The sequence below is a fragment of the Cyprinodon tularosa genome, unplaced genomic scaffold (assembly GCF_016077235.1).
Source record: "Cyprinodon tularosa strain WSP-4 unplaced genomic scaffold, ASM1607723v1 ctg306, whole genome shotgun sequence".
NCBI lineage: Eukaryota > Metazoa > Chordata > Actinopteri > Cyprinodontiformes > Cyprinodontidae > Cyprinodon > Cyprinodon tularosa.
The window spans coordinates 2,248,187-2,273,223 of NW_024039015.1; the positions used below are offsets into that span (position 1 = coordinate 2,248,187).

The 25,037-nt window shown below is 44.3% G+C and overlaps 1 protein-coding gene across 1 annotated transcript; it reads right to left on the bottom strand.

The window, feature by feature from the left end:
* Positions 1-813: 813 nt before the first annotated feature.
* On the bottom strand, positions 814-25,032 carry LOC119787934 (NEDD4-like E3 ubiquitin-protein ligase WWP1; the record flags this gene model as incomplete). Its single annotated transcript, XM_038292009.1, has 17 exons — positions 814-2,796; positions 7,593-7,665; positions 7,745-7,841; positions 7,932-8,036; positions 8,133-8,253; positions 8,331-8,471; positions 10,509-10,642; positions 10,749-10,908; positions 11,028-11,116; positions 11,245-11,316; positions 11,399-11,471; positions 11,661-11,789; positions 12,999-13,083; positions 13,236-13,290; positions 15,281-15,455; positions 15,655-15,750; positions 24,674-25,032. Coding segments are annotated over 17 exons (2,064 nt in total), but the record flags the coding sequence as incomplete, so codon positions are not given.
* Positions 25,033-25,037: the final 5 nt, after the last annotated feature.

Below are 25,037 nucleotides of genomic sequence, written 5' to 3' on the forward strand. Positions count from 1 at the left end.
AAAATAATTAAGTTTAACTGCAACTTTCAAAAGCCAAAGACAGGTCTTGAACCATCAACCTCTAGAGTGAGAGCATGCACTGGAAAAAATATCTAGATACAAGTAAAAAAAAATCTTAAATTAAGTGTTTTTACCCTTAATTTGAGCTGGTAAATGGAATTAGTATTTTTACTCTTAAAATAAGATAATTAGATAATATGCACTTGGAATAAGACAACACAACTGTGTTTTCTTATTTTAAGTTTAAATTGTGTTGTTCCATTGGCAAAATGTCTCTTTTACCTCCTCAATCCAAGAATAAATGCACTTATTTTAAGAAGAAATTACTTATCTAGATTTCGATTTTTTCCAGTGTGTCTCCTACAGATGACACCACCTATGTAGGCAACCATAGTTGGGAGAAAATAGTCATTAATAGTGACATGTTAACACTGGCTTTGTCCGGTGGTTTACTCAAATTTTAATCATTACATTGTTTATTCTAACCAAATTAGCTTTAAGCAACTAGTTTGTTGTTTTTCCAACCAATCTATTTTTAGAATCCATCCAAACTTTATCCAGCTGACAGCAACTCTCCTCCAAACTCCCACATCTTGACTGAACACTGAGTCTGTTTAGATTCCTGTCAAGATTCTTGAATTTCCTGAAGCGGTCACGTGGTTTCACGGTAGCGAGGCCTCGGACGTCATCAATTTTGGCCCCTCCTCTAAATGAATCACGCCTCGACACGCGGGTCAGGGAAACGCCCCCTCCATAACTCGACACATGCCTCGGCTCATCTCATAATATCACTAGTAAAAACCAAATCAATGATCAGGGTTTAGTCATTTATTTGTATCTCATAAATCCATCTCTCTCCATTCAAAATGGGTGAAAGCAGATTAAAAATGAATCTTCTATACACATGGTCTCCAGTAAAGGGGCATTCTGTACAGTGTGGTGTGTGTTTTACAGTGTGTATCTACACGTGATATGTTAGAGTGGGGGCGTTTCAGGAGGCCTAGAGCCCCATGCGAGTCAAAATGTGCTTTTTTTTTTTTTAGAGCAGCACGATCTGGACCAACTCGCCGGCTGCATGCGACCTGAAACGCCCCCAGCTGTTCTGATAAAGGACAAAGGCATCACAGATTTCCATCAGCGTGTGCTGGATTTGAATATTTTAAGTACTTCATTTACTGTCGACTTTATGCAATCGAAACTCAGATACACAACCGATTTGGATTACAGGTTTCTGCTGAAAAGGAAGCACAGTTTTGATGGATCTCTGAAGAAAAAAAACAAAAAAAAGCCTCCATCATTTGCTACCGATGCCATCCTTCCTCTCTTCCCCATCAGCTGGATACATGTTATTTACATCACTGATAACAAGCTACCCCCCAGGAGAGCAGCTTCAGGCAGTTTGCAGTGATCCAAGTCCAGACCTGCTACCCGCTGCCTGCATGTATAATTTCTCTCTTCCAGCTGAAACAAGCAGAGTCTGATGTGAAAATAAACAGGGACTGTCTCTTTAAGAACGGAAGGAAACAAAGAAACATGGGCTGAGGCATGATAGAAATAAGGCTTTCTCAACTCAAATGTGAGCATCATGGATGAACTTAAGCCCCTCCCCCATTTTGCCCACTTGTTTAAGTTGTACTTTTTCCCCCAACACTATCAGTTGCACTTTACTACATGACATTCATGGCTAAATATATTCTGGTAGTCATGGTTGGGATTGTATTTGTGTGCTAGCACCGCGTGCTAAAGGGTTGAAAATGTCACGCAGTGCTGCATCAAACACAGTGGCTTCAAAAGGACAGTCGGATGCAGCCGAGAGTCTGACTCTAATATCTGCAAACGGAGCCAGAATATTTTCTGAATTTGCAAATTAAAGCGGCAGATTATCAAAGTCGTCCATGTGGCTCGGCATCCTAAAGCCCCTCTCTCGTCGCGTCACAGTGTGCAAACAGGCTACAGTCTAACTTAGCCTGGATCATCTCTGGCATAAAACAGCACTATTCACTCACACACACAAATGGCTTGTTTTTCAATGAAATTTTTAAAATATCTAAGATCTCCTATGAGTCCACAAATATTTAAAGATGAGTCAGATTTCCTACCCTCTAAGAGAAGAGAAGGAATCCGATCCCGATTCTAAACGACTGGGTAGCCACGTTCTGTGCCTTAGATCCGTGGCACCTGAAGCTCATTCAATGATGCCGGGATCCTGCGTGCGCGCCCGCGGCGCCGGACGAGGCAGCCGTCTAATCTTCACAGGCAGCATGCAAGAATGCAGGATTTCTAAAACCACTATCCGTCCGACAGGAAAAGACAATTTCAGGCACTGAATCGCCTTTTAACAGCTCTATAGAACTAGAGCTTTAAAAGAAGGTTGGAGCCTAAACTATAAAATCCTCTAGAAAAAAAAAAAAAAAAAAGTCAATTTTCAAAAGCCATTTAGCTGTGGGAGAAGAGGATTTCTGTTTTTAAACAGCAGACAGATGAAATGTTTGCATATTTCCATGGAGGGTAGATAGATATTATATAAGGATTGGGGAATGCGGCAACAGAAGTATGCTGCAAATCAGGATTTGGTTTAAAAATGACAAAATAGCTTATATACATTGGTGGTTATATTGTGCAATTCTTTTGTTTGCTTTTCTTGGCTGAACGAACAGCTGGGGGGGTGGGGTGTAGCAGAGGGAAACGTTGACCCTCTATTCTTGGCCAAATCCTTCCGTTTCCTCAATGGCAAAGAGCAGCTTCTCCTTCAGCTGCTCGTAACTTTTATATGGAGGCAAATCCAGACGGTTGAAACTGGAAGAGATTAGAGAGAGGGAAGTCAGTGGAGGCTGCTGCTTTTTACAACCTTCTAACATAAATAAAGGCAATAATATCTTTAAAGCTACAGTGTGTAACTTTTAGCGACATCTAGCGGTCAGACTGCAGACCGCAGCAACATGAACATCTCCCCCCCACCGCTTATCCCCCCCAACAGTACGGCGAGCGTTACGGGACAAAATGTCTTCCACGACGGCCGCATCACCTACCTTCTCAAGTGATGAGGTTTGTTTACATAGATAATTTTACAGATAGTATTTCATTAGTCTGTGTAGGGTATAGATTTCATGTAGACTTAAGATAATAAATATACCCGTTATTTTTTCTACATCGTTGTGACATTTTGGCGATCTCGCAATCGCTAGTTTGTTGGCTCTGCGCTGCCGTAGCGCAAAGATGTCTGCCTCCATGGCTGCGAGACCCGCTCCTATGTAATTATAAATAATGAATTCTAAGGCACCGCAAATATTAAGGTTAAGAGGCTGAGCTCGTAGATGATGATAAATAACATAGTTATGTATAATATATTACATTTCTGACTGTATATCCCTGTAATTATTACACACTGTAGCTTTAACAGCTTATAATTCCTGGATTTCTGCCTTTTGTTCTATTGTGACAGAGGAGTTAAAAACAGTTGGGCGGATACATAATACTGATATTATGGAAAGGATGACTTTTTCCATTAGATTTGAATCTGGAAAATTTAAAAATTATTGGGAAAATTGGCGAGGTTTTATTTCACCCTGGAGATCACACTTTGTTAATAGTGTGGGTTTGGGTACCCTTATAGAGTTACAGACTGTAAAGACTGTAAATAGTTTGCTTACAGTTCAATACATGTATCGAATATATGCAAAGATTCTGTTGGATGTTGTGTTTGGAAAGAAAAAACAAACAAACTGTAAAATCGGTATGTATACCTTTATGGGAAAAAATATTTTCAATAAAAAGTGCAAATATAAAAAAAAAAAAAACAGTTGGGTGGAATCGACAGGCAGTGTTGGGAAAGTTCTCTTTCTACGTGAACTAGTTCAAAGTTCAGTTCACACATTTTAAAATGAACTAGTTCAGTTCATAGTTCACAATTCCAAAACACGAACTAGTTCATAGTTCTTTTTTTTTTTTTTTTTCATATATTGCTCAATTACACCATAGCCTACTGTAGAACCACAGACAGCAATTATTTTATCAGTTGTAACTCTGAAACTGTGCGTCAGATTTCATCTTCATATCCAGTTTTGAATCCTTATCCAACCAGGGTTTACATTAGCATTGAGGGGACAGCTTTTCCCCATTGTTTTAATGCTTTGTTGCTGTCCATTCACTTCACACTAGTAGCAGCTGCAGCTTTCACCCCTACAGTATATTCTCAAAAACATCAGGAAAAATGTGCTGCTTGAATGGTCTTTTTTATGAGTAATTATTAAAAGAAAAATAGGAAAGTAGTCTTTAAGGTGCAAATGTTTTTTTTTTTATTTTAATAATTTTTTCCATTTGAAATTCCATTTCAATACATAATAAAAAGGAATCCTGGAAAATTATACCAGGCAGGTTTAACAAACAAGTTACATGGATAGTAAAACCCTCAAGAACAGGGGTCTTCTATGTTTTCCAGACCAAGGACCCCCAAACTGATGGCGAGATGGAGCGGGGACCCCCTAACTATATATATTGTATGAAATTGTGTCCTATAGTCACTCTATTACAGATGGAGTAATGTAAAGAAATTAATTTCTCCCTGGGATTATTAAAGTTTTTCTGATTCTGATTCCTGGTTGATGGGACAGGTGTTGTGAAGGAAACGGTGCCCAGCTTGAAAGAGCTCCTGTGTGTCGCTGAATGTGAGCATTGATGACTGAAAGACATCTTCTGCCTCCATTTATCTGTTTACTACAGTGCGTTGATTTCATGTTAATGAGTATTTAAAGACATTTCAATTAGTGGGGGAAAGAAATGCAGGGGGGGAATATAAAAATATCAACTAACCATGCAGACCCTCATGCAGTACCTCCGTAGACCCCCTAGGGGTTGCGGATCCCCTGTTGAAGACCTCCGCTCAAGAAGATTTTACTAACACAAACTGAGGGACCAGGCTGAGGTAGGAATTAAGGTTACTGAAGTGCGGATTTTTTTACTGAAAGCCGGCGGGCAAACTTGTTGCCATCATCCTCACCGACCACCTGGTCATAAACCTGTTTTAAGTCGCCTCCACGCTGCTGTGGCTTCCACGCTGCATTTTGTTTTGATGACGCACGCGGCTGTAGGCTACGACGCTGGTAGCTGCTGTTGCCAGATTGGGTGTTTTTCCCGCTACATATTAAGGCCTGTTTACGGTGTGATTTAGCCGGGGTTTTACCTGGAGGGCTTTATAGAAATCTGGCAACCTATTGAACGGAGTTGAACTGAGAGAGCGTGCCGTTCACAGACGCCAGAATGAACGAGTTCACAATAACGTTCATCAGGCAATAATGCAGTACATTCAGTTCACGTTCGCCCAAAATATGAACGAGTTCATGAACTTTCGTTCAATGAACGCGTTCAGGCACAACACTGTCGACAGGTGTCTCAGTTTTTAACAAGTAAAAATCTCTTTCACAGCACTGAAGTCAATTCTTTGCAGTACCATATATTCCGGACTATAAGGCGCTACCTTTTTTTCCCACGCTCTGAACCATGTGGCTTATAAGTAGGTGCGGTTTTTCTGTGTATTTTCCCTATCCGCGAGAGGGGGAAGTCAAAGATAGAAAGAAAAGAATAAGGGCTAATTTTCATTTAGCATAAGTACATGCTAGCAGCAAATTTTTCCTTTTATTTGCCGCATAAAAGCTGCCGGACGAATCAAGAGACTGGGTTCAACTCCTACAACGGAGATAAAGAGCTGATGAAGCTCCATCTTTTATTATAAGCTCCTACTGCTGCAAGCTAACAAGCTAATGGGAGCTAGCATTCTTCTTCGTCCCTACTCCAAGGGTTATATGTAGAGCTCCCCCTACAGGGTTGGTGGGAGATAGTTCAGTAAATATCAGCTGCTTACGCTGCGTTCACACCAGACGCAGCAGGCGCAGTAGAAGCAAAATTGAACTTTTGCTGCTGGTCGCGCCACATCAACCAATCAGAGAAACTGATTTGGGAGCTGGCAGGGAGACAGACAGATCGCTGATGACACAGATCGCTGTGATCACTCCTCTGATACAGTTAATTAACGCCTAAATTAACGTAAAATGCTAAAACCTGCCGACAAAGCTTGTTCGCTTTTATTATCCCGGTGCCTGCAGTTTGGATTATGTACATAAAAGAACCTTCCAGCCGCCGCGGTGAACCGCGAGGAGGCGACCGGGCCAGAGGCTGCTGTTAAACTGGATTCCTACTGACAGCGCACCGCTGGTATGTGGGGGTCTGAGCGGCTCCGACAGAAATAATATTGGAAGGCAGGATGGAAATCTGAATAAACTGACTGCACTGATTAAGTTTTCAGGTGGATTTTCTCACTTAAAACTACTTTATTCCCACTGATTATAGCAAATATAGCTGCCAGGCAAAGAAAGGGTAGAGTAGCTCCGCCCAACGCGTGTCAGACACACTTTTGCACCGTGCAGCCAGAGCAGCAAAGCTGCTTCAGCCGCGAGTCAGAACTAAACTGGTACAGGCAGCAAAAAGGAAGCAGCAGACACGATTTTGCTGCTCCTGCTGCGTCCGGTGTGAACGTAGCATTAGAGCCCGGTGCGGCTTATATATGTACGTTTCCAGTTTTTGAAAAAAAATTGTGGGCACGGCTTATAGTGAGGTGGACTCTATAGTCCAGAAAATACAGTGGCTGTAGTTTGTCTTCACCAACTTTTCACATGTAAAGAAAAATATTTGTCATTCTTAAATTCTCCTGTCCTACAGATTCCCAACAGGACTAAATCCTCTGATCAAAATGTTTCCATTTTAGAACCGCTATGGTCGTCTCGTCGTGGTCACAGTTTTTAACCAGGATCACTCTGCACTCAGCTCCCTCCACAGCCAGCCCAAGGCATAATCAAACTAAGCCCCAAAAAACACCATGAGCCCAAACATAACTGCTGGAATTGACACATAAAATATATATTTTTTTATTTGTATAATCATAATGCAGACACATGTAAATCAATAGTTTAAATATGATAAATAGTTTTACATTATTAAAATGTTTGCTTAAGGAGAGGGAAAGTTTATAATCCCTGTTGTTTAATGGTTGAGTAAACATAGTTATTACCTGATGCTGCAAGTTGAATCTTTTAAGCTCAGATTTTTGATTAAAAAAAAACATCCCACTAAATAAATAAATAAATAAAACTAGCTTGGACTGCTTTAAGCTCATTTGGTTAATCTGGTCCCCCGTTTCTATATGCCACTAAATCTGTACTGAAAAACTGCTTCTGACAGGAAGAATGGACTCCAAATCAAATTCTGCTCCAGCTCTGGCTCCGTCTAACTACGTATCATCAGACCAGTTAGATCCCACAGCATAATGCTGCCGCCACCATATTGTACAACTTCAGGGATTCATTATAAACAAATTCCTTCCAACTAACAATTATATACTTTATGTTGGTCATTTACTTCAAACCCTGTAAATAGATTTTAAAAGGAGAACTAAACATTTAAAGGCTAACTTAAATAATTGGAATAATTCAAATAATGGCCCAAAGTCCCCCTCTGATCTTTGCTGGTTAAATAGTTTTCTTCCTTCATATGTAGTATTGCGTAAACAGAAAGTTTTTTTTAAAGGGGTTTTAAACACAGACCATGTGTGGCTACGGGGAAGCCATGTGTCCTTTCCCACTTTCTCGATGCAGAACTTCTGAGGTCCGTTACTTCCTGCAATGCAAGATGAAATCATTAACTGTAAGCTTTCTGTTAGCCAGCTCCTCCTGGTGGATCCGATTCTGTCACTGACCCATAAGTTCAGCAAAGCCGCCCAAAGGGAGCCGACAGGTCCCCGTCACAAACTGCATGAGCCGCAGCCGCACCTCATTGTCCACTTCTTTCACCAGCTGTCAGGGAGCAAAGTGGCAGCAAACGACCATCAGTGACTGACGCTAGTGGACGATGCTGCGGCGGAATCTGACCCAAAGCAACAGTACCTGCCAGAACCACATGATCTGTTTGCTGTTCCTGGTGTAGTGACGATACACCGTGTTCCTCTGCCAGTCCTGAAGGTCAACCTCCTGCATGCCGCACAGCATCACCTGCATCACACATACAAAACAAACAGCCTCAGAAAACTAATCCAGTAAAGATGCACTTAAGTCTAAGCTGGTTCTGAACGAGGTGGTTCTGCTCACCTCCAGCTCCTTTTCATCAAAGTACTGCAACCACTGAAGTGGAACCACCTCATTGAAGCCGTCCAGGAAAGCTTTGGTTTGACCTTCGACCCCACGGGAAAACCTCCACTCTGCCATCAGACTGCAAACCACCCAGAACATGTTAGGCTCCTCACAGAACTAACAGCGTCTACAGTTCTGCTGGTATGAGAAGATCACCTGATGTACTCCTCCTTGTTTTCTTCAGTGACCAGAACTTCAGAGCCGTCAGGTTTCAGGTCGTGTGAAGAGATCTTCCCCAAGATCTCCATGTCCACAGAGAAGTACATCTCCAGCCCACATTCCTCTATGTTGTTGTCCCTGAGGAGACAAGAGGCAGAGTCGCTGCTGCAGGTTAACAGAGTAGGAACAGACGTTATTCCTTGGTTCCTTCTCGGTCCAATATAAGCTTGAGAGCTACTATCCTGCAACGTTTAGAAACATTCCTGATCCATGACACCCTGAGCATAAGCATTCATTCTTTCATTCAGCTCTGCAGACGCATCTAAATGTAGCTCTGATAGATAGAAGCTCTGATCAGTCTTAGTGCTGGGAATCCCCTCTATAGGCTGCATGAAGTGGTGGTGCCTAAAATTACCGGTTATGCACTAAAGTATTCAATACTCATTTATGAGTTCTATTCTTTTCTACTCAGTTATGCTCTAAGAAATTAAAAATAAATCACACAGGGCACCAACACCTTGATAAACATCAAAATTAAAGGACCATTTAAGGATCAGTTATCAGCTCAGTAACAGAGTGAGGTTTTAATGAACGTGCCGCAATCGGGCTAGCCAGCTAGTGTTAGCCAAAGATCCATCAGAACCAGGTCTATCCTTTAAATTCTCCTGCAATCTTTAAACTTTGTTATTTCCATTCCTTGTGTCGAAGGCCAGTCCGATGACCAGAAATGGAAGCTTCTGAAGCGTCAGATTTTCTCTGATGATGATTCTCTGATTACCCCAGCAGATGATGGAGGAAGAGGTCAGACTCTCCACAACAGATTTATAGAAGATATGTAGCATCTTGTTGCAAACACTTAAGGACCTAAGCTCTAAACTGCTTCACAGTTGCATCTCCAGTCTAGTTTTTTTGTCCAGATGAACATCAAGGTATTTTTACTCCTCAACCACCTCCACTTTTTCTCCCATGATGTTAACAGGATTCAACTTGTTCCCGTTTCTTCTGAGATCTCCAATCATCTCCCTTGTTTTGATGACATTCAGGACCAGATGACTGTTTCCACACCATGCCACAAAGCGGTACACCAGCTCTCTGTACTGGGCTTCTTTGATGAACCCAATGACAGCAGAGTCATCTAAGTATTTTTGCAGATGACAGGACCCTGTCTTGTACTGGAAGTCAGATGTGAACAGAATGAAAAGGAATGGAAAGAGCAGCGTCCCCTGTTGCGCTCCTTAGACAGACGACCCTTCAGTCTAACAAACTTTGGTCTGTTTGTCAGGTAGTCTTTGATTTGGGTTGTTGATGCTTCCACCTGAGTCTTCTAGGAGTTTCTCTCAAAGTTAAGTCAGGCTGAATTGTGTTAAAAGCAGTGGTAAAAAACAGAGAACATGATCCTCACAGTAATGTCTGCCTTGTCTAAATGGCAGTTGGTTTGTTGAAGCAGGTGTATGATGACATCATCAACTCCAAGACGATAAGCAAACTGCAGGGGTCCTGATAGCGGCTTGCTTGTTTGCTGAGGTTAACTGACAGAAGTCTCTCTAGGACCTTCATGATGAGGGATGTCAGGGAAACAGGTCTATAGCCACTCAGGACTGTTGGCAGGTGAAAAGTGGAGCAAGCAGCCGCATTTTCTGATCTGGCTGACAAAAGACTAAGGCTACGTTCACACTGCAGCCTGAAGTGACCCAAATCCTATTTTTTTGCCCATATGCGACCTGGATCTGATCTTTTCATGGCCCTCTGAACGACACAGATCTGATTTATTAAAATGCGACCCAGGCCACTTGGCTATGTGGTCCTGAATCCGATATGAATCTGATCTTTTCAAATGCGACCTGTGTCTGAACGGCCAGGTCGCATTCATCCGACCTGAACGCCATTAATACCCGATAAAGGTCACTATTCTGGGTCTTGCTATGAAGAAGCTGCAAAACCCCCCACAACCATGGCAGACGATGATGCGGAGAACAGTATTTATGTTTAACCATCAAGACCAGCGGTTCTTCAGACCACGTACAAAATGTCGCCTGTATAAGGGACCAACATCAGCAGAAAGACGAAGACGCCCACCTGAAGATGTCTGACATCAGTTTTGGCTTTTTAATTATTTAGTCTAACAACATTAGTCCTGTTGATACTGACCAAAGCTAGAGGACACATTAAGCTTACCTAATCCATATGAGTGAGTTGTAAAACTCAGGGTCAATAGACTCCAGGTCTTTAAGGATGAGCTTCTTGTTCAACATTCGTTTGTAGAAAGGCAAAGAGAAACCAGTGTCAATGAACTTCCCATGGAAAAGGGCCTGCCGAAATAACAAAAAAGATTAACATCACCAGTTTTTCTGAGCTGAGCAGAACAAACAAATAATAACGAGCCTGAGCAGTTCCGGAATCAACTTCTGGATGTACCATTGCAATGAAGCGGCCTATGAAGCAGAAGTAGGAGAGGTGATCTGGGTTGATGGTCGATGCCGGGTTGATCTGCAGACAGTAGTTGCTCTTGCCGGCGTACTCAAACAGACAGTACATGGGGTTCAGCACTTCATGGGACAAGAGAAAAAACCACTCCCTGTTGAGTTTAGAGGGAGAACAGAGGAGAGAGAAAACAATGTTGGTGTTTTGGGAAGAACAAAATAAATTACCACTTGGGACCATTTCTGATTCCATCAAGGATTTAGTTTTTATTACCGGGCTAAGCCACCATAGTCCAGACCCTCCTCGCCTCTGAAGATCACATACAGCCTCCTCCTCAAGTCGTATGGTTTCAGCGCCATAATCTGACAAGGTGTGAAACAGACACACACAATGAATAAATAATGAAAATACATAACTAAGGAAAATATTCACTAACTTAAGCACAGATATAAAATAAACCAAATGATGAGCAACAGATTAAAGCTTCTACCTGCTGGAAAGAGTCCTCAAACAGTGCCTGTCTGGAGACGTTGATCTTTACGTGACTCGGGAGGGCATTAGACTGAAAGACAAGAAATGAGCATCAGGGGAGAAGCAGAGGGAACGTAGCTCTGAAAGGGAGATCAAACAAAGTAACCACTAACCTGGCAAAGGTAGCGGAAGTGAGCGAGCTTCCACCTAAAGCTGCGTTCGTATGCGATCTGTGGACCTTTGGTGCTGACCAGAAAAACACATTTTAAAAGATAAATGTTTGCTTCACTTTAGAAAGAAAATAATTTTTTTAGGTTTTTTTTTATACAAGACATGCTGAAAATTAACTTTAGTTCGTCTTTGAAAAACACACTGAAACAGTTCAGGCCAGATGATACATTTTAGGTCAGCAGAGCAAGAACAAGCGTCTCTTACACAGAAGACTTTCCGGTACGCGGGTCACTGAAAGTGGTGGTCCGGGTGTTATGATCCACAAAGTAGCGAACTCCTTCTCTTGTGTACCGGGTTTCCCAACCTTCAGGCAGAGGATCCTCATTCTGTAGCCTAAACAAACACACTTTATGTGACTTTGAGGAAATCAGATATTATCCAAAACAAATGAAAAATTAATGCAGAAAAATGTATTCTTGTTTAGGGAGAAGAAAAGAAAAACATTTCAGTTTGGAGCTTCTATTCTAGTGCAAATGCCCAATAAACAATACAAGAGAGACTTTTCTCATTACTGTTCAAACAACGGCAAAAAGAGATGAAAGAAGATTAATTTGTAAAACTTAGACCCCAAAATGAGATCTGATAAAATAGTCTGACTTTATTCCTTTAAAATACAATGTGATTTAAAGAGAAAAAAAAAAAAAACAAACCTAAAAAAAAAAAAAAAATAGCAAGGTGTGAAAATTTAGATTTATCTGTTGTTATCTGTAAATATTCAAGATCAAAATTTTGGGTTCATATCAGACGAGCCGAACCAGAGCATTACAGATCCTATCAGGAGGTATAGTAAAAGTCTTTACAGTTTTCTGCTTGTATCTGCATCCAATTCCCTTCCGGACCACGTTTATGCCCCATTTACACTACCCTTGAACAACCGTGCCGAGACCGGTCCGAGCTCAGTAACTGAGATAACTAATCGTGTGTAAATGGAAAGCAAACTGAACTGAACCGAGCTAGACACAACCGAACCGAGCTAACTGCAGACCAGTTCCAGAGGTGGGCTCGGCTCGGTTTTCCCTGGCTCAGTTCTCTGATAATAAGAGCGCATGAGCAGAACGCGCCATCTCCGTCTGGCTGCACATCGCGATTCACACTCCATTCCAGTAGTTGGCGGTAATGCCAAACAGAAGAAGAAGAACAACTTCTTCTTCAACTATAAACAACAATCGAAATCTTCTCCACGCAACATTTTAAATAATGGCATTTTAAACAATAAAACCGAAGTACAGTAATAATAATCAAGCATAACTTTCTGAATGTGACGGGCGCCGCCATTTTGATTTGCTTGATTCCCTCCTTCTTCGTCTTCTTCTTCTTGTGTTTTATGGCGGTTGGTGAACAACTTTTGGTGCATTACCGCCACCAACTGCTTGATTTCCTCGTTTAATACTGGCAGTAACACCGCAGATCGTCACTAGGAGGCGAGGAGTCGAGGAACCGAGAGAGCGTGACGTGTAAACGGTCGTCAGAACCGAGCTCGGACCGGTCTCGGCATGGATCGTTTTTTCAAGGGTAGTGTAAATGGGGTATTAGAGTACTCACCCTTGGGTTCTTGGGTCTTCCCACTGTGTCGTCTTGGTGTTGTGGTTCACAAAGTAAACTCTGTCATTAGAGTCCACACGCCTCTCTACAGGTATATATCAAACACATGGCGGTTAGATTACAGATTCCTCTTCAAAATAATACAAGAAGAAAAAGCAGTTGAGCAATTATTTGCTTGTTCATTTGAGTGAACTTTTTTAAAAACCAGAACATAAAGCAGATAGATGATGAACTTACCCCAACCAGGAGGAAGAGGGCCAAGAGGATCGTTCTCAGCAGACATCATAGATGCCTAGAAATCAACAGTTTACATGAAAATCTTAAAAGGACAGAAGATACAAATCCTTCTAGAAATAAAAAAAACATGTCTTCCAAGTGAAAAGGTGGTTAAAGTTGGTGATTTTACTACTTCTTATTAGAATTAGCTCAGCACGACACATGAAAACTGCAGAAATCCTAGATTCTATGGCAGTAAACAGTTTTCAACCTGAGGTTTTAGTTCAGGCTGGAGAATGGAGCTCGATTTCAGAAAATGTGCTGAAAGGGGGAAGTAAAAACAAAAACCTTGGAATAAAAAGATGGGAGTAGACTGATTAAATTATAAATGCATACAGCGGGGATCTAAGCTCATCATTTTATGATCAACACCATCAGGATATTATTGGTCAGACCAAAAAAAACAAAAAACGTTTAAACCGTTTAATGAAGCGTATCTGAACTCTGAATGCAGCTGATTGAGTTTAAAGTACCTGCTCTGAGTAAATGCTACAGAGCCTCATCTGTACTCTGGATTCGTACAGAAAGTGATTGCTTAATGGTGAGTAGCAGAAACTAAAGTGTCTGTTAAAGGTATAGAGGACAATCTTTTATCGTGGATCATCAGGGTTTATACAGGAATTAATAACTCAAATTTAATGCTATTTAAAGGTCTTTTAATGCTCTTAGAAATCATTTTAATCCCACAAACAGGTACCTGTCGACGGGCTGCGGCCATGTCCCGAATTCCTCGTTTTCCAGCCACTTTTGTTGAAATTTGCTTTTTTTCCCCCTCCATTCTCTAGCTTTTTCTCCGGCTCAGTTCCACGCAAATATATCGAAATATGTCTGACGAAATTGTTTTTATAAAAAATTTTTTTTAATAAAGCATTTTAAATGCCACAATAAACACATTTAATGAATTTTAATGCCAAATAAGGCCTTAATTAAAAAAATAATATTTGTATGACTTTTAATGATTTTTAATGACCTGCAGAAACCCTGATCATCTAAAAAAGGGGTCCTCCTACGCGTTTGTCCCGTTAGCTATATTTTTCTGCCCATGTGAACTTTCAGGCGTATATCTGTGGTGAGCTTCGGTTTCAGAAAGTCTAAGCTCACCTTTCTCACGGCAGTTCATTGAAAATAGCTGAGAAAAAGTGTCTAAGAAGTGTTTGAGAAGAAAAGAAAGGCCTCAGAAGAGGCAGATATATCTCAGAATGCTTTGCATGGAGAGCTCTCCTCGCAAAGCATTATGGGATTTGCGGGCACAGCGGCCTGCTGTCACTATCAAACAGCGTCGACTAACAAAGATGGCGCAGGCACTGTGCAGTGGAGGAGGATTTACGTGACCAACAGAGCAAAAAGCAGTGATCATCTGTCTGAACGGTCCGTAAACTGAGTTTGCTATAAAGTCCACCATATATTCCCCGCTGTATGTGGACACAGTAAGCTTGTATGAGCTATGAGAGCTGCACATTTTAAGCAGGGTGTGCACAAGGAGAAATTAGCTTGTGCGTGCTCTCGCACGCGCATTTTGTTTTTTAAATTGGAGAAGGCAGATCTTTTAAAAAATCCTCCATAACACCTTTAAGGATGAAGGTAGAGGGACATTAAACACTAAATTCTGGCGAAAAGGAAGACTATCTGCTGCCTCCAGTTATTTGTTGTTAACCTATTAGCTTGTTTTAAATGGACAGGGTGCCAGTTGTTCTCATCTAAGGGCAGAAATCCTAAAAAACAGCAAAAATTAACTTCATCCTTTTAATCAAAACCATTTGATTTCAACTAATTAGATTTTAGATTAATTTAAAGGGCCAATGCCTAAAAAACAAACAAAAAGATGGCTACTTATTTTACTTACAAGAAAATGATCCATCATGGTTCAGATACATGAAAACAGGTCCATATTAGTGACCTGACTTTGTGTTCACTAGTACCTCCCCCCCTCCCAGCGGTTAGGACAGCCATAGTGCCTCTCAATCATAAACACATGACAGTACCAAGCAAGCCAAAGAACTACTTACAGAGTAGAGGTATCTCTGGTTGAACTGATGCATAGCTCCCTGCAGCTGGCTGCGCTGGCTCTGCCACTGCTCAAAGTTGCGCACAGATTCCATCGTAGGGCGCTGCCACGTGGTGGTGCGGGTGTTGTGGTCAACATAATAGATCCGACCCCGATCGTCCACTCGACGTTCCCATCTGGAAACATGAAGAAAATTTGAATACAGGCAGTGGATAATTGACTGCACAAGGTCTATAAATCCTTTCAGGTTGTAGGGGGGCTAATTGGTGGATCTTGATATCTAACTGAAACTGGTTCATCTTTATTTAATCACAGCAGTGTTGAAATTATCAAGCTGAAAAATACTGTGATAAAACAGATGATGTCGACACTCACCCTGTAGGTAATGGCTGTGGCCTCTCCCAGGTAGTAGTTCTGGTGTTGTGGTCTACATAGTAGGTTCTCCCATGAGGATCTTTTCTCTGCTCCCACCTGAAACACAGGGATTATCATGAACATTAAAGCATATTAAGGCTTTTAGGTTTCCCAATAACTCAAACATTTGTCAGGACTAAGAATGTAAGCAAATAATGGACTTGATCGTCGACTAATGGTTTGTTAGATAAAAATTTTCTCCAACCAATCAATAAATAAGGTCTCCTTAAAAGGAATTTCTTTCAGGGATGCGTTCCAAAAAAGTTAAAAAAATAAACCTTTGGACTTTGTTGGAAGATGTTTTGGTTCCCATCCAGGAAGCTTTTTCAATTCAAATCTCAAAAATAGAGTTGACTTGCTTTATACACTAGCCCAATAAAACCTTGTTTTTGCTTAGATAACATGCAAATCTGTATAAAGCAACTCAACACCACTTCTGAATGGGAAGCGAAATGTCTTCAAACTTGGAAATAAAGTCCAGTGGTTTATTTTTTTTGGGGAATGACTATGACCTGGATGACTAAGAATCTTCACCAGCACATTTCAGGGATGCAGTGTTTATTATTAAGCAGAACCTCACTGGTATTTGCAGAGCCCGGTCCAGGATTATTTATGCTGCTAATGGCAAAAGGATGCTTAATTAACTTTATGCGGTTCTATTTGTAAATATAAACACTGGATAAACTCCTTAAGTTATCACCTCAATAGCACCTATTTAGCTGTGGTATATAGCAGAGCAGCGCTGCCTTTCCTGCTGTATTCGATAGGTGAGGATGTGAGGACAGAAAAGTGCAGGATACTAGCCAAAACATTTGAAACGTGATGGAGGACCCACTGGTAACAAGAATAGGCTTTTGTGAGTTAAAGCACTAAATGGAGCCAAGTTTTAACATTCCTCTAAGAGCAACCACAACTTCCTGGTCACAAAGTCTCTCCCAGAACTTGATGCTTAATAACACTAAAAACAGATCTAATTGTTGCCGTCCCTATATTCTGACAGCATGTATCCCGTCTTTTTATGATAGTTTTACATCTCTGTAAATTGGAAATCATAACTGCTTCACATATGTACCTCTGCCAAAGGAGGTTGTTTTTATTAGTTGAGTTCTATTTCATCCCTACTGACCGCCAGAGGGCGGTGCTGAAAGCACTGAATGTTCCCTTCGGGCATGCGCAGTTCGAGTAATTATACCAACAGAGTCACACCTGTGACACCGGATGACCACTCAGAAGCTATATAGCCTGGTGTCATCCTTTGCTCTGCTCCTTTTTTCTTCTCGCAAGCGGTTCGCTAACTTCCCCGTTGTCTGAAGCCCCTGTATCTTGACCGGAGTTGCGGTTATTCTCCGCCCTCCCAGGGCTGCAACGGGTCGATTCTGAGGATTACGGAAGGTAAGTGAGTTGTTTGCTGGTGATGGTAGCGTCCGCGCCCCCTCTCCCGGCTCACGACTTTAGCTTTTTACCTACAGCTTCGTGCTGTTTTGTTTCGAACTGGTGACGGCAGCGTTTTCGCCCCTACTCCCAGTGTGAATAACTTCACTGCCGAAGTTATATACGGCTAACGTAGTTAGCTTCTTTAGTTTGTTGGTGTTATACCTGGTGACGGCAGCGGTTTTCGCCCCCTCTCCCAGTATATTCCCTACTTTTGCATCCTTTTTTTCACCGGTCTGCGCTGCTATAATTACTGACGGCCGCGGTTTTCGCCCCCTCTCCCAACCAAGTGTGGTCTACTTCGTTTGCCGAAGTTGGAGACGGCTAACGTTGTTAGCCTTTTTTTGTTTGTTTGCAGCCTTCTTCATCGGTCTGCTTAGTTATGAATGGTGATGGCAGCGTTTTCGCCCCCTCTCCCAAAATCAACCTTTTTTGCAGCCTTTTCGTTGGTCTGCTCTCTTAATTGGTGACGGCAGCGTTGTTCGCTCCTACTCCCAACTTAAGTTTCCATACAGCTAACGTTGTTAGCTTTTTTGGTTTATTGGTTTTATACCTGGTGACGGTAGCGGTTCTCGCCCCCTCTCCCAGTATCGGCTGCCTTGTGCTCGCAGCCTCTTTCGTTTCTCTGCTGTAATTGGTGACGGCTGCGTTTGCGCCCCCTCTCCCAATTTTCGATAACTTTCTGTTCTTTAAGCCTTGTCGGCCTTCGACATGGATGGCTCTCACAGCTGCATGGATTGTGGGGCTGCCCTGCAGGCAGAGGATGGCCACGACCTGTGCCCTACCTGCCTTGGACATGAGCACCTTTTGGAGGCGCTGTCTGAGAACCCCTGTATGAACTGCAGCTTTATGCCCCATGCAGTGAGGGTGGCCCGGTTGGCCCAGTTGTGCCCCCAGGAGGGCTCGGACCTTCCGCCCTCTGGGCAGGTGGTTCCCCCCAAGCGTTCTAAGCGCCGTGGTGGGACCACAGCATCTGTGCCCCTCCCCCGGAGGAAGCGTGCCAAACCTGACCAGGGCCTGTCCACAAGGGTGGAGCAGTTGTCAGCTGAGCTGGCAGAGATGAAGTCCTTGTTGCAGACACGGCAATCTGATCCCTCGCTCCCAGTGGTTGGGCTCTCTTCCCCACCAATGCCCGAGCTGGTTGTAGAGGATGACGTTATCTCTCTGGCTGCTTCCGCTTCTCATTTTAGAGATGAGGAGGAGGCAGGGTCCTCTCAAGCCTCTGAGGCTGGTTCATTTTCATCTCAGAGTGCGGTTGGAGAGGCCGGTGACGGTTCCATGCGGGAGGTCATGTCTATGGCCCTGAAGCAGCTGCAGCTGAAACTCCCACAAGGAGAGGCATCCAGCTCCGGCAGTGCCTTTTTCAGACGTGGGAGGGCTCCTACTCCTTTTTCTGTACCTCCATCAGAGGAGTACTTGAAGGAGTTACACGCCTGTTGGCGGGAACCGAGAGCGGTGTCGCGTCTCTCATCGGATGGTCGTGTATTAGCTGCCATGCATGAGTCGGTGAAGGCCGGCCTGGACCGTATGCCAGCAATTGAACCAGCTGTTGCTTCACTGATTGTGTCACCAGATGAAGCCCTGCGTCCTGATGTCCGGTGCCCGCGGACTCAATGTCGGGTTACAGATGACCTCCTCTGTAAGGCGTACAATGCAGGAGCGCGTGCTGGCCGCCTTGGCAATTCTCTGGCGCACCTCATGTTTGCCCTGTCTGCATCTGTTCAGGACACTGGTGGTGCAAGTGCGGCGGTTGGTTATAGTGACGCAGCGCTGCAGGCCTTCGCGCTGATGACCAGAGAGCTTGGACGGGTCATGTCTTTCCTTGCCCAAGCTCGTAGACAGGTCTGGTTGGCACAATCTCCTCTGACTGAAGCATGCCGTAGGACCCTCAGGGGTGTCCCGGTTGTACCAGGGGAGCTGTTTGGATCAGCTGCCTTGGAGGCGCTGGAACGGACTGCTCAGGCACGTCAGACTAGCCAGCAGCTTTCCGGCCTTCGCAGGAGCATACCTGCCTTTCCCCAGCGTTCGGGCCGCCCTGCCACTACCCCCAGCGTTCAGCCACGACCTCAGACTGGTGGCAGACCTGTTGGTTCCTATCCCCATGATGTGCGGCAGAGACCGAGGAGGGACTTTCGTGAGCCAGTCTGCCGCCCTGTTAGACAGACCCGGGCCTCAAATCCTGGACGCCCTCCCCCCAGAGCCCCCAGGGGCCGTGGGGATAGAAGATGATGCCACCGGGCCAGCCGTCGGACATTTTTCCCATCAGCAGCTGAATTTCTGGGCTGTTCATGCCGTAGATCCATGGGTGGTTGCCACCTTAACCAATGGCTACAGGCTCCAGTTCCGACGGCGGCCCCCCCTCTCACACCGGGTCAAGATGACTGTCATCACAGACCCGGTGAAATCTCAGGCACTAGACCAGGAGCTTTCCGCCCTCCTGGGCAAGGGGGCAATCGAGTCTGTAGATCCTCTGCGGCAACCCAGAGGCTACTACTCCACATACTTCCTTGTGGCCAAGAAGACCGGCGGTTTTCGCCCCATTTTAGATCTAAGGGGACTGAATCGGTACCTGAAGGTCCTTCCCTTCCACATGCTCACCATAACAGAGGTCCTTCAGACCATTGTGGTGGGAGATTGGTTTACATCAGTAGATCTGACAGACGCCTACTTTCACGTGCCTATTGCGGCAGAACATCGCAGTTTTCTCAGGTTTGCCTATCGGGGGCGCCATTGGCAATTCCGGGTGCTCCCATTCGGGCTCTCCCTTTCCCCGAGGGTGTTTACTCGATGCGTGAAAGCAGCCCTCTCTCCTCTACAGGCCTCCGGAGTCAGGATTCTGCCATACCTGGACGATTGGCTTCTTTGTGCTCCCTCTCAGGTAGCTGCCTCTCGGGATACGTCCCAGCTTCTACTTCATGTGTCACTGTTAGGCCTCAAAGTCAACTTGGCAAAGAGTTGTCTTGTTCCATCTCAGACAACCACCTTTCTTGGGATGCATCTGGACTCTGCTACCATGATGGCCCGTCCATCTGTTCACAGGGTGGACGACATACTCCAGCTTGTCCGTCGATTCAGACTGGGCAGGGAGTTTCCCTACATCATCTTCCTGCGAATGCTGGGCAAACTGACATCAGTCACTCGTGTCGTGCCCTTAGGGCTGCTCCTTCTGCGTCCTTTGCAGCGATGGCTCAACAGCTTTCGCCTAGACGCCAGGCTGCACAGGCATCGCAGGCTAATGGTGACCAGGAGCTGCCTCCATGCCCTAGCTCCTTGGCGAGACGGGACCCTTTTGTCCAGTGGTGTTCCAATGGGGCTAGTAGTGTGTCGAAGGGAGGTGGTCACCACGGATGCCAGCCTCATGGGCTGGGGTGCCGTGTGGCAACACAGAGCTGTTCGGGGTCTCTGGGACCCAAGGGAGCGCACCAAACACATAAATGTGCTGGAGCTGCGGGCTGTGCACATGGCCCTCAGGTGCCTTCACCCCACCTAGAGGGAAGGCACGTGCTGATTCGGACAGACAACACCTCTGTTGTTTATCATATAAACCACCAAGGTGGCACCAGGTCAGCACGTCTCTTGAAGGTGTCGAGGGATCTCCTGGAATGGGCGTTTCCCCGTCTGTGTACCCTGCGCGCAGCGTATCTGCCAGGACGGCAGAACCAGGTTTTGGACTCTCTATCCTGCCAGGCACCTGCTCCGGGAGAGTGGTCTCTTCACCGCGACATAGTGCGCATAATCTGGAACCTCTTTGGGCAGGCAGAGGTAGATCTGTTTGCCACAGAGGAGTCGACCCATTGCCCCCTATGGTATTCCCTAACCGGGATGGCGGGCGCACTGGGCCAGGATGCACTGGCTCATCCATGGCCGCAGGTTCTCCTGTATGCCTTTCCACCCCTCTCACTGATTTGGCCGACTCTACGGAGGGTTCTCGAGCAGGGCCACAGAGTGTTGCTGGTAGCTCCGTTCTGGCCAGCGCGGCCGTGGTTCCCGCTGCTTTGGAGTCTGTGTCACGGTACTCCATGGCGTCTTCCAGCAAGGAGGGATCTGCTGTCTCAGTTGGGGGGACAGATATGGCACCCCAACCCTCAACGTCTCCAGCTGTGGGCATGGCCCCTGGGAGGCTGACTGGGTGTTCAGACACCGTGAGACACACCGTATTGAGTGCTAGGGCTTCCTCCACTCGGCTGCAGTATGCTAACAGATGGCGCCTCTTTTCTCAGTGGTACTCTGCCCACAATGAGAACCCAGTTTCCTGCTCGGTGCCCACTATTTTGGAGTTCCTCCAGTCTCTCCTTGATAAGGGCCGCTCTCCTTCGACCCTTAAAGTGTATGTTGCAGCAATTTCATGTCTTCACCGAACTGTTGACAACCGTACAGTGGGGCGCCATGAACTAGTTTCACTTTTTCTGCGTGGTGCTCGTAGGTTGTGCCAGCAGCCAGCCCCACGAGCCCCAGATTGGGATCTGCCGTTGGTTCTCACAGCTCTGTGCCACCCTCCATTCGAGCCTTTGGCACAAGCAGAACTCAAGTGGCTTTCCTGCAAGACTGCTTTCCTGATGGCTATCGTCTCAGCTAAGAGGGTCAGCGAGCTACATGCTCTTTCTGTCAGCCCTAGGTGTATCAGGTGGAATCCAGATGGCTCTGGTGTTACCCTGTGGCCTAATACTGCGTTTGTGCCTAAGGTGTTGTCTCCTTTTCACCGTAACCAGCCATTGCGGCTGGCTCGGTTTCAGCCTCAATCTGGTACAACTGAGAATGAGTCTGAGTTGTTGTGCCCAGTAAGAGCGTTGGAGGCATACATTGCAGCCACCGCCAATCTGAGACGCTCGGACCAGCTTTTCCTATGCTATGGGGGTCCAAGGTTAGGCTGTCCTCTTTCTAAACAGCGTCTGTCCCATTGGATTGTGAGCGTCATCTGCCACGCCTACGCTGCAGGTCACTGCTCCCTGCCAGTTGGTGTGAGAGCACATTCCACCAGGAGTGTCACCGCTTCCTGGGCTGCTTTGAGAGGGGTTCCGCTGGAAGCTATATGTGCTGCTGCTTCATGGGCTTCCCCAACCACCTTCACCAGGTTCTACAGTGTCAATGTGGCTGCCCATCATCCCCTGGGTCAGGTCCTTTTACAAGGTTCTGCTGGGCCTCCTCTGTGAGGTATGTGCTCAGGATTCCTTGTGACATCATTGGCATTAGTCATTCAGTGCTTTCAGCACCGCCCTCTGGCGGTCAGTAGGGATGAAATAGAACGAAAGTTACGTATGTAACTACGGTTCTATGAATCCCGGATGACCGCCAGAGCTTCTCTGTCACTCAGAATCCTTGTTTTTGCGAGAAGATTCTGTAGGAGCAGAGCAAAGAATGACACCAGGCTATATAGCTTCTGAGTGGTCATCCGGTGTCACAGGTGTGACTCTGTTGGTATAATTACTCGAACTGCGCATGCCCGAAGGGAACATTCAGTGCTTTCAGCACCGCCCTCTGGCGGTCATCCGGGATTCATAGAACCGTAGTTACATACGTAACTTTCGTTTGTCTTTATCTGTCTGTGTACAGGGTAATTTGAAAAGAGGTGAACATTTTATTAAATTGTATTAAAGCTGAACCTCAGTCCAAGGAACAATCCAATAAATTTTGGTCATAATCCACATCATAGTCTGGATGCATTTTTTTTTTTTTTAGGATTCTTCAACATATTTGGTGGAACCAGCAGTTCCCCCACTAAGCCAGAGGAAGGCAGCAGTGAATAAATATAATTATATCCTTTTTTCTAAAATTCACAACACAGTAAAAAGATAAATATTTATTGCTTCATATTATGGAAAGAGTCTCTTAATAAAAAAGAAAACTCTGTTTTTTACGAAAATGTCTGCTTGTGGATTAATCATTAGTCGATATATAAGGTCAATCAACTTCAGAATAATTAGTTAATCGATAACTTGCATCCCTAGTCTGGACACGACTGATTTAAAGGGAAAAATCTAACCTTTTTTTCTGTGATAAACAGGAAATCATGAATGAGGTGCTAATGGGTTAAACCTCAGAAATTTCCCAGAATTTTTTTAGTGGTATTAAAGAGATGCTGAAAAAGGTGCGAGTTTCCTCTGGCTTTATGCACCATAGATTAACTCTAATTTAATACTTTTTAATGCTCTTTCAATGCTATTAGAAGTAATTTTAATGCCATAAACAAGTTCCCATGACTGTCATATGTATATATATATATATATATATATATATATATATATATATATATATATATATATATATATATATATATATATATACATAAAAACACAACAAAATATTTTATCTTTACTGTCCACAGGCTGCAGCCATGTCCCGAATTTCTCATTTCCAAGCGACTTGTTGAAATCGCTAGCCTTTTCTCCACATCGAGCCTTTCCGAACTAACGGCTCTACAATCAACAGGAAATCATGAATGAGGTGCTAATGGGTTAAACCTCAGAAATTTTACAGAATTTTGTTGGTATAAAGAGAAACTGAAAAAGGTTCCTGAGTTTTCTCTGGCTTTATGCATCATAGAGTAACTGCTTGGAATACTGCAACAATCCGGCACCCTTGCCAAAAGATAACAAAACAATGCTATGTTTTTTTTTCTCTTAAAGGGATAGTTCGGGATTTTTGACATGAATCTGTATGGCATCCCCATCACCAGTGTCATGCAATCACACTTACTTACCCCTGGCAGCATCCTGTGAGCAGAGTTCTCGTCCAGCTTTGGTCAAGCCGAAAGTAGTCCGACAGGTTTGCTAGACCCAGCGAAATAAAACGTTTCTCTTCCCAAAACATTATGTGTTCAAAAGAGCGATATTTTTGCATCCCAAAAACATTGTAGTGGAAAAAGTCACACGTCGTTATCACTTGGTCCTATTTTCTCTCTGTTCGTATCAGTGCGCGCCGTCATTCTGACAGCGAGCTCAACAACAGCCAGATGCATGTCTCGCTCCGCCTAGCTCCTAGCTGGACGGCGCGCACTGATGCCATACAGATTCATGTCAAAAATCCCGAACTATCCCTTTAAATTCATATTTTCACGTTTGTAATATAATTATTGGAAAAAGTTAGTGAATTCAGTTAGTTTGGTTCACCGTTTCATTTCCACTATGAGCTTCAACATAAAAATATTCTACGATTGTACCAAATAAAACGGTAGAAATGTGTCCAAGTTATGCTTTGCTATTAGCTACTGTTGTGACCATGTGCAGGATACAAGCGCTGCAGGACAGAAAAGCTGGAGCAGAAATAATCTGTGCTTCTGAGATTTTAGATAATTTTCCATATAATCCAATGATTGTTTTTTGGATTATTTTGGACCAACTTTAGATACCAAATTTTGATCAAAAATGCTTCAATAAAACCAAAGCGTTGACTTTAAAATGCTTTCAATGCAAGTGATAGAATATCTTATCTTTAAAATAAAATAAAAAATTCACTATATCTAGTTATGGAACACGCGTCATTCATGTTTGCTTGGCAGCAGTGATGTCACACGGATCTGAATACGATCTTAGCATCCAGATGGGATTTTTACCCTGGTGGAAGAGGATCTGATGCTGGAGCATTAGGGGCCTGTTGCCTGGGCTTCACCCCATCAGTTGTTGTTGAGCTGCTGCTACTGCCTCCAGCTCCTGAGGCACTCGCTTCTCCTGGCGCAGGGGAGGAAGAGGACGATGATGAGGATGCGGTGAGGGTGGTAGCCCCCTGGGTTGAAGAGGCTGAGGTGGTTGAAGCAGCAGTGGTGCCATCGGCAGGTTTAGCAGCGACAGACGATGCTGGAGAAGGTGTGGAAGCTGGAGGAGGCCGGGAGGAGCCGGTTGGGGATGGTTCAGCATTTGGCAGGGAAGCATCTAGAGCGCTCTCTTCATTGTCACCTGTAGAGGGCTGTGCTTCCCTTC